This window comes from Larimichthys crocea, chromosome XIX (assembly GCF_000972845.2).
Source record: "Larimichthys crocea isolate SSNF chromosome XIX, L_crocea_2.0, whole genome shotgun sequence".
Lineage (NCBI taxonomy): Eukaryota > Metazoa > Chordata > Actinopteri > Sciaenidae > Larimichthys > Larimichthys crocea.
The window spans coordinates 2,144,695-2,154,922 of record NC_040029.1 but is presented as its reverse complement, the minus strand read 5'-3'; the positions used below and the strand labels follow the sequence as shown (position 1 = coordinate 2,154,922).

Genomic DNA, 10,228 nt, shown 5'->3' with positions numbered 1-10,228 from the left:
ATTGTAGTCCAAACAGTAAATGAGACTTTGGGTGTCCGGTCTTCATAAAGAGTAAGCCTATTTCAACACCATCATTGAATGCATTAAATATGCCAATTTAGTATAATTCTGTGAGACTGTACCACTTTTTTTTTGTATATTTTTTTGGGCCTTTTATGCCTTTAATTGATAGGACAGCTGAAGAGAGACAGGAAGCAGAGAGAGGGGGAAATGACATGCAGCAAAGGGCCGTCTGATGCAGGATTCGTACCACCGCAATGCAGTCTTTTAACATGCTTTACGTGCTGTTACAAAAGCTATATTTTGCATTTATACAGAAATAACAAATGTCAGCTACATAAAACTTAGAGCCAACCGTCAACAGTTTGTAAATTGAAATGACTGATCAGTTTGTGTCTTGTCTCCCTGTAGTCCGACACAGAGTTACCCAGAGGAGCTGACCAACGTGATAAAGAGCGGCCTAGTCGCTGCACTAGCAGGCTTGTTCTACGGAGGCCTGCCAGCAGCTCGCCACGCCAGGCAGCGCTACATCCAAGCCAGCCAGGCAGAAATCTATACCGGCAGAGTGGACGCAGTGGTAAGTGGGTGAATGTGTCGGTAACTAATTCGGTTGAATGACGGAGTCTTAAAAACAATGTTTTTGTTTAATGTGGTGTGTGTGTTTCATTCAGCGCTCGGCCCATAACGCAGCTATCCGCGGTTTTGTGAGATACGGATGGAGATGGAGCTGGAGAGTTGGTGCTTTTGTCACCCTGTTTAAGTAAGTAAACACATTGGTTATAATTTAACTCATAATTTTTTATTAGATTCAGATATTTTCTTAAAACCAAACACAACTGCATGTCATCGTAAACCAGCTCAGATTAAAATCCAGTTTTATGAAAAGCATGTTCAGGCACCATGGCAACAACTTGATGCTAAATGGTGGTTTTAGTATTTTTAGCTCCAATCTGTTGTACAGATGAGCATCATATCAAATTATGTATTTAATTATTAGATTATTTTTTAATGATCATCCTCAATAAATCTGTTGCTTCTGGTCTAACCGTCTCTCCCTCATCTGTTCCCTCTCTAGCTCTGTCAGCACCGGGCTGTCTGTGTACCGAGACAAGTATGCCATCAGCCACTATGCTGCAGCTGGAGGTGAGTCACATGGACCTCAGCGTGGCCTCATCAAACTTTTTTTTTTAACAACTATGGATCACTGTGCCAGTACTGTTGACTCCTCCGGAGCGCACACACCCCACATGATCCCTCTGATATGTATCTTGATGAAAACAGTCACATTTTCCTTCATTGCATGACCAGATTACTGAGGTTATGGCGCTAGACGTGAACTACGACCCCCCTCTTTCAGTTTCTGTTATCTTTTGACCGCAGCTATCTAAATAAAAACATAAAAATACCCATAAAATAATTATTAAAAAAATATTTCTCCAGAAATTCACAGTGCAGAAAATGTGTCTTTATATTGTGCAGAAATGATGTTTGTTTTTTGGTACTGACAGCAATTATAATGGAACCTTTTATAATCCTCGTTAACCCAATGACGGATAGCTCCAACAGATGCCAGCACATTGGGTTATGAGTGATGATGATAAAACTCTCGTGTGTGTGTGTGTGAGCAGCTGTGACTGGAGGCCTCTTCAGACTGAACCTGGGCCTGGGCGGGCTGGTGGCTGGGACAGTCATCGGAGCAGTGCTGGGGTAAGGTTGGCTTCCGCTCCCACAAGTATCTGTTCACATCCATTGATCACTGTAACAGTCCAACACATCAGCCTTCCACAGCGACTAATGTGGTTAGCTCCCTGAAGCGTCTCGGCCCTCGTCACAGATTTGAGTTAACTCGTCAGAAGCTTTTAAACAGACGTGTTTGCATATCTGCTCGTGTATGCGTCCATGCCCATGCCTCTGTGCTTGAGAGCAGTGAGCACTCTGGCAGCCAGCTGCGCCCCTCCCAGCAACCCTCTGTCGCCCAGCTGAACCCCCACCCCCACCTCCAGCTCAGTTCGCAGTGCCAGAGGGACTCATGTGCACTGCAGAGGGCCATGTTTTGGGTACTAGAGCAAGGAGGCAGGCCAAGGCAGCAGCTGCCCCTCTCCATTTATACCATCTCAGTTATTCCAGCCTCTCATCTCCATCTAGCATGGTCTGATCTGGACTTATGCTTCACTCCTCTCTCCCCACAGCCCTCTCTTCTCTCTCTGCCCCACTTTCCACTCGCTCCTCTGGCCGCTTGCAGCTGAGCGCACAGAGCCAAGGGCAGATTTGAATCTGATCGTATAATGGAGATTGAGTGTGAGGTGTTTGATGGTGTAACAGACTGGAGGGGCTGGTTTGGATTTTCTCTGTGATCGTCAGCTCCATGTTGGCTCGGCCTGGTCTGTTCTCCTGTTGGCTCCGCACTAGTATTGCTGCCTCCTCTCCCTCTCACTGCCTGCCTGAGGGACCGGCCACCTGGAGCATTTGATGTGTGCAAACAGCCCAAGCCCTGGCTATGCCAGGTGCAGTCGGGGCAGAAGGGGGCGAAATGAAAGGAGGCAACTAATCGGAAAGCACATCACGCTCCAGATCGCAGCCCAGAATCGGCCCCTCGTCCGGGCACGTGGCGGAGGTGTGGCTGGAAGGTTTGGGTGTTGCTGGAGGGAGTGACTTTGCAAAAGACAGATGAGAGAAAATTGGACATGAGTTTGTCGCAATGGTGGAAATGACGGGCAGTAGCTGCTGCTACAAAATACATTATGCAATCATGAGGTCCCAGTGATTTAGGAACATTACATACCCAGTTTTCCCAGAAACCTGGAATGGTTTCTGATCTTTCTGTTCTCATACACACAGAGTAGCTCATGTTTGCGCCTGTGCACCTGCACGCAGAGAATAAAAGCATAAAGTGTATTTGCTGTTTTGGGCAAATGTACATCCTCTGAATATGTTTTCTAATGTTTCTCCTAACTTGTGGGCAGGATTCCCACCGGTGCTTTGATCATCAGCATCCAGTCGCTGGCAGGAGAAGAAGCCAGAGAGAAGAGGAGGAGAGAACGCAGAGAACTCCACAAGCTCAAACTTGCTGAATGGTGAGATATAAAATTAGAAGTACAGAGTAAAAAAAAATGCGAACACAAATTTCCAGTAAAGTTGTTGCTGTCTTGTTCACTGGTCACTCTTCTTTCTTTAAAAGGATGGCCCGTTTGCAGTTGACAGACGAGCTGATTGGAGATCTGAATGTCTCTCAGCTGGAGGACAGCAGTAAGGACATGCAGAGGATCCAGGAACTGCTCAGTTTACCACAGAATAAAGATGTGACTCAGGACTCAAGCAGCCAATGACAGTAGCTGCCTCACTGCCTGTTCTCTGTTTAAGGTGGGACTTGACACAACTGTGAAGATAAATCTTTGTCTGGACTTCACACACCTTCTCTGGGAATGAATGGACACTGCTTCACTTCAGAATGAAAACACACACTGTTGTACATGTTGTGCATACTGTGTATGTGGGCACTTTTGGTGTTTCAGCTTGAGGTTTCGACACTGGGAGTGAAATGTTTGAAGAGTTTGACTTTGTTTCAAGGTTCAGTTTAGGACGAGAGTCGATGATGTCTTCAAGTATTTCTGTCCAACCATGTGTGTGTGAGTGAGACAGTTATACTTGATCAACATTATACAGTATTGAGTGACGCAATTAAAGTGATCCAAATCCAATTCCTCCCACTGTAATGAGTGCAACCTAATAAAACATCAACTCAAAGAAATACTGTCTCCTATACTGAGAACAAAATCATTGTAAATAACTTTGTCTCATGATTTGCTTATGGCTCCATTGGCTCCATGTGAAGAAACAAAGTTGAATAAATTGCTCTTTGCAACAAAACATCAGATTGTAGTAGCTCATCACCTGATCTCTTCTCTCTTCAGTGTTTTTTTTTTTTAGTATTAATTTTTGCTTATTATCTTCAGTACACCTAATTCTACCTAATGTCGTGTCTATTGCAAAATGGCTTCTTTCTTTCTTTTTCTGTGTCTGTGCTGTGTGCAATGTGCTTTTGACCGTGCCTCTTGGGCTTTCCAACAACTAGGTCAAACATAGCCTCGGTCCCTGGTGTAAACAAGATGTGACACAGCAACAGCTGCGGCCCAGGATGCAGCAGTGACTGCTGACATGCAGATGGACAGCCAATGGAAACGGACTGAGGAAGCCCCGCACTCCAGAGCACGGCACTCATGATGACTTCAGGTACACAGGTTAACCAACTATATTAGAAAATAAAATGTATGATTGTTTTCCCTCAAGTATGTAAAAAAAAAAAAAAAAAAAAAAAAAAAAAAAGCTACTGCACATCGAGGGAGGTGAGGTTTAGATTTAAACTGTTGATGAAACTACAAATCCTGTATTTAAATATGAATGTAACGTGTAAATGGTGCCAGAATACAGTAGTCTTCCTCTCTATTACAGAAACCATAAACCTTTATTGATCTCCAGTGGTGAAGTAGTATATAGTATCCAGTGGTGAAAAAGTATAAAATAAAGAACATTAGGAAGAGCATTAGGAGACAAAATGACAGTAAATATATGAAGATGGGAAATGATGATTTATAAATGGGCTCTCAGTTCCCTCTGCTGGCGACTTAGGGACCTGCACATGGACCTTACAGAGGAAGAAAACGTCTAGTATACATGATGCCACGTTTATAAGTTTTCACTAACATACTATCTCAGGGGTCAGGAACCTTTTTGGCTGAGAGAGCCATGAAAGCAACACATTTTAAAATGTATTTCCGTGAGAGCCATATCACATTTTTTAACACTGAATACAAATGAATGCGTGCATTTTTAAGACCAACAATTTATTTATTATTGGAGTATAATAAGTCTCTGAACTCATTCTTTTTAATAACCAATACTTAATATTAATGCAACTTCTGGTGCTGCATGGTCCCGATCATGCACCGATCCCCATAGCAACCACTGTGCTTCGGATGGAGACGCGCGTTCATAAGCTTCATAATATAAAGATCTAAACTCACAGGACAGCTTGGAATTTCTTGTAATTTAAACTGCATCGATTTAGAAATTCAGGTTAGCTCAGTGCATGTTTCTGATGGTGTCCAGCGGCCGTCAGGAGCATCGGCAAACACATTTGATGTAAGTAAGCACATTTCGCTTGTTCCTGTGTTTCGGGAGTCTGAAGTGGAGTCCTACTTCGGCGCGTTTGAGCGTATTGCGGCTGCTTTACACTGGCCGAGGGATGTCTGGGCTATACTTTTACAGTGCAGGTTGGCAGGCAAGGCTCAGGAGGCTTGTGCGTCTCTGTCGGTGGAAGACAGCTTAATTTATGAGAAGGTGAAGATTGCGATTTTGTATGTTTACGAGTTGGTGCCCAAGGCATGTAGGGCTGAAAAAGATGTCAGGTCAGACTTATGCTGACTTCACGAGAGAGAAAGGCATTTTACTGCACATAGATGCATAGTCACTTACTAATGCTAGTACTATGATATACATATGGTTTACATCAAGATAATTGTTTGGCCTGCTAGCTGTTATCTTGGTCCATCCTGACTTTAAGGATATTTGGATAGGGCTACCAAAGAACCAAAGAGCTGTCAGGGGTGTTGATGATTGTGTTGTAATATATGTTAAAAGAGTCATGTGAGAAAGGGTATCTGAAGTCCCATACGGTGTTTTTTCCTCTGTGTGTGTGTGTTTCCTTTTGACGTGGTTAAGGGAGAGATTTCAGGTCAAAGGTTAAGAGCAAATTGTTGGGGCATCCTGGGAGAGGGGCCTCTCTTTTTTCTTCTGTCCCTATCTTATACTGATTTATACTATTGTTTATTTAGACTGCATGTATTGTATTGTATGACCTCCACGGTATATAAGGGTTTGTCCCGCATAATTCGAGAGAGTCTCATAATTCGGGCAGGGGCTCTCCAAGTAACGTTTTACTTGATCATGATACTGAACTTATTGTAATAAATTTGTTATACTACTAAGACAGTGTCGGTGGAGTTTTTCTTCAACTATCTTCAACTGCCTCACCACTGAATATACGACACTAACTCGGGCTCGGAGGCAGGATGAGGATGCTGCGTTGTCTGACTCTGTATTTTCCTCTACTCTGGCGGAAGAAACGTTACCCCCTGGTGGCAATCCAGTGGATTGCGTAGAAAAAGAGCTAGAGTCTGACAGTCCTGTAGGTTCAGTGCCGCTGACCCGTGCATCCGCCGGTTGCTGCTCAGGAAAGTGATCCATCTTTGGCAAAATGCTGAGGATGTTAGCGAGTGCACTGAAACAACCATTTTGTGTTGATGACGGGGTGTTAATGCGTAGGTGGACTTCACAGAAGAGTAAGGTAGATGAGGACTGGAGCACTGTGTACCAGATTGTGCTGCCTGTAGGATGTCGCGAGCATGTGCTAAGGTTAGCACATGAGCACTTGTGGTTTGGTCTCTTAGGTATTCACAAAAACATATAATAGAGTCCTGCAACACTTCTTCTGGCCAGGGTTGAAAGCCAATGTTGTAAGTTTCTGTAAAACCTGTCATACCTGCTAGATTGTAGGAAAACCAAATCAGGTAGTGCTTCCAGCCCATCTGCGTCTAGTCCCTGCTTTTGGCGAACCCTTCGAGCATGTGATTGTTGACTGTGTTGGTCCCCTACGTCGAACTAAGTCCGGTAACCAGTTTTTGTTAACCGTAATGTGTGCGTCAACTCGTTTCCCTGAGGCTATCCCCTTAAGTGAATGCCCCAGCTGTAACTAAGGTGTTGACAAAATTCTTGACCACCTTTTGGTTTACAAAAGACAGTGCAGACTGACCAAGGAACAAACTTTGCAGACACTAGGTGTCTCTCATGCGGTGTCCAGCGCTTACCATCCCGAGTCACAGGGTGCTCTTGAACGCTGGCACCAAACTGAAGTCCATGTTGGAAAAAGTACTGTCATGATACGAGGAAGGATTGGGTCGTGGCAGTGCTATCTTACCCAGTACCTGCTACAAGACGAGAGCTGCGGCGTTTTCTGGGCATGACGGGCTATTACCGCTGTTTCTGCCGGAATTTCTCCGTGATAGTGGCTCCTCTGACGAAGTTGTGTAGACCTGTGGTCCCTTTTGTGTGGGATGATGAGTGTCAGCATGCTTTTGATGCTGCCAAATCCTTCCTTTGTAGTGCTCCTGTACTGTCTGCCCCTAACTTTTCTTTGCCATTCCAGCTGGAAGTGGATGCTAGTGCTTCTGGAGCTGGCGAGGAGGGTGTGTGCCATCCCGTGGGCTACTTCTCTTTAAAGTTAAAAAAACACCAGTTGAACTACTCCACCATCAAGAAGGAGACGCTGGCCATGCTCCTCGCCCTGCAACATTTTGAAGTGTATGTTGGCTCCAGTGCAGCCCCAGTAGTAGTGTATACTTATCACAATCCTCTGGTTTTCCTGGCTCAGATGTATAATCATAACCAGCGGTTGATGCGTTGGGCGCTGCTTGCCCAGGCATACAACCTGGAGATCCGGCACAAGAAGGGGGCAGACAATGTGGTGGCCGACGCATTGTCAAGGAGGTGAGGTGGGGGACGAGGACCTGACGTCTATTTAATGAGCAGCTTTAGGCTGGTTGGTTAGGAGCAAATTTGTCTCCTCAGTGTTTTCAAAACAGATCAACATTCAGCACTATGTTCAATTTTGGGTGTTAAGCCTTCCTACCTGATGCTCCAGAGGCATCTAATGTCTGGCAGCTGGGCCACAGTGACATTTTTCAAGGTCAGTTTAAGGTTTTATGGTTGAGAAGGACCTTCAGACTTGGGACGTTCTCAAATTCAGAATGTATAAATGTCTCCAAACAACTCTTGACTCAAAAGTGAGTCTTTGTCTCAGTGCTCAGAGTGGAATGACCACAATACAACACTTAGTGATATAGAACCTGTTGTCATAACAGGTTCTATATCGGGTCATAACAGAAGGATGCCCAGAATTGTTGTTTTTTAAATATTTGTTTGTGTCTTATACAAACCAAATCCAACATGTTAATGATTTAACATCTTATTTCCCAAAATGTTGAACCCTAAAGTTACAATAATGGTTACTGGTCTGGGTGTTGAGTTCCCATGAGCCCATTATTAGAAAGGTTGGTATGAGATGACTCGGACAAAGGTTTGGGATGACATACAGCATGATAAATGTCCAAGGTTGGATAAGACAAACTCATGTTGTCACTACAAAACACCAAAAGAGTTCTATCTATAATGTATTTTTCTGGTTCCTGATAGCTTTTTATATTTGATCCAAAAATGTTTTATGTTGTTTGAATGTCCTCCTTTCTCATTTTCTGTACACAAACCAGCCTACTGAAGATCAAATCATTGCCCTAACCAACACTGGCCTTGACTAATAACGGTATATGTATTTACAAAAAACATGTGAGGGCTGCTCTGCCCTGTATTTTATTTAAGGAGCACCTTTAGGCTTGTTGGTAGAGCAATTTTGTGTCAGTGTTTTAAAAGTACATAGATTTAGCGCTACATTCAATTTCGGGTGTTAAGTCTTCCTACCTGATGCTCCAGAGGCATCTGCAGTGTGGGGGCTGGGCCACAGTGACATTTTTCAGGGTTAGATCTTCACAGGTTTAGTATGGTAGGCTTAGTAGTGAGAAGGGGCCTTCGAATGTGGAAGTTTTCCAATTCAGGATGTTGAAATCTCTCCAAACAACTCTCTGCTCAAAAGTGTGTGTGTGTCTCTCTCAGTTTTCAGGATGGACTGACCACAATCCAGCACAACACTTAGTGATACAGAACCTGTTGTCATGACGGGACTGAAAGATGCCCAGAATTGTTGTTTTTTAAATATTTGTTTGTGTCTTAAATAAACCAAATCCAACATGTTCATCATTACAGCTGTTTCCAGTCTGTATGCCAAGCTACACTACGCTAACCATGTCCTGTCCATTATTTGAAAGAGTCAAATGTGAGACAGGCTTTGCAAAGAAAAGGTCTCATTTCATGTTTATAGATTAAAACTGTGTTTGTAAGTGTCAATAGAACAGCTGTTCATAAGCATCTTCCTTTGATTAGAGAACGTGGTTATGAGTGGAGTGGTGCACTGTGTTATTTCTTTAGCAGGTGTCAGTTAACGTAACCTGTAACATGTTGTTAGTATTTATTTATTTATGTTTTGCTTTAATCCATGTAAATGCTTTTGAAGATATTTTACACATACTATAGACATACTTTAAATGAATGAATTATCTGGTTTACCTGTGGGCACTCAAGCGGGCGGGGCATATATAGCTAGGAGGCGGAGCTCATACCATCATTCATACATACTATCATACTATGATAGTATGTATGTATCTATGAATGATAGTATGTATGTATTATAGTATGTATGCATGATACTATGATAGTATGTATGTATGAATGATAGTATGTATGAATGATAGTATGTATGTATGATAGTATGTATGATAGTATGTATGTATGATAGTATGTATAAATGATAGTATGTATGTATGATAGTATGCATGATAGTATGTATGCATGATACTATGATAGTATGTATGATATTATGTATGAATGTATGATACTATGCATGTATGATAGTATGATAGTATATTATGTATAAATCTATGATAATATGTATGTATGCATGATAGTATGATACTATGTATGATAGTATGATACCATGTATGATAGTATGATACCATGTAAATGGTATGCATAGTATCATGCATAAATGTATGCATGATACTATGTATGATAGTATGTATGCATGATAGTATAATACTATGTATAAATGTATGATATGTATGTATGCATGATAATATGTATGTATGCATGATAGTATACTATGTATGATAGTACGATAGTATGTATGAATGATAGTATGTATGCATGATACTATGATTGTACGTATGTATGATAGTATGATACTATGTATGATGGTATGTATGTATGATAGTATGTATGCATGATAGTATGATACTATGTATGAATGTATGATAGTATGTATGCATGAATGTATGATAGTATGATAGTATGATACCATGTATGATAGTATGTATGATAGTATGATACTATGTATGATGGTATGTATGAATGATAGTATGTATGCATGATACTATGATTGTATGTATGTATGATAGTATGATACTACGTATGATTGTATGTATGAATGATAGTATGTATGCATGATAGTATGATACTATGTATAAATGTATGATAATATGTATGTATGCATGATAGTATGATACCA

The 10,228-nt window shown here is 42.1% G+C and overlaps 1 protein-coding gene across 6 annotated transcripts in view; it reads left to right on the top strand.

The window, feature by feature from the left end:
- The window catches only part of timmdc1 (translocase of inner mitochondrial membrane domain containing 1), a 15,976-nt gene extending 7,102 nt beyond the window's left edge, over positions 1-8,874 (top strand). For 4 of the 6 annotated variants that reach the window (XR_003464273.1, XR_003464272.1, XR_003464270.1 and 1 more), the window contains exons 3-10: positions 412-577; positions 672-760; positions 1,076-1,143; positions 1,629-1,707; positions 2,964-3,074; positions 3,179-3,360; positions 4,073-4,230; positions 8,722-8,874. Coding sequence is in view for 1 of the 6 variants with exons in the window: in XM_027291668.1 (XP_027147469.1) it covers positions 412-577; positions 672-760; positions 1,076-1,143; positions 1,629-1,707; positions 2,964-3,074; positions 3,179-3,326 (661 nt within the window). In the remaining 5 variants the exon portion in view is untranslated. Of the gene's footprint in view, positions 1-411; positions 578-671; positions 761-1,075; positions 1,144-1,628; positions 1,708-2,963; positions 3,075-3,178; positions 3,503-4,072; positions 4,231-7,201; positions 7,520-8,721 lie in introns of those variants that run through there. The other 2 variants (XR_003464271.1, XM_027291668.1) reach the window with 2 other exon arrangements.
- The last annotated feature ends 1,354 nt before the right edge of the window (positions 8,875-10,228 follow it).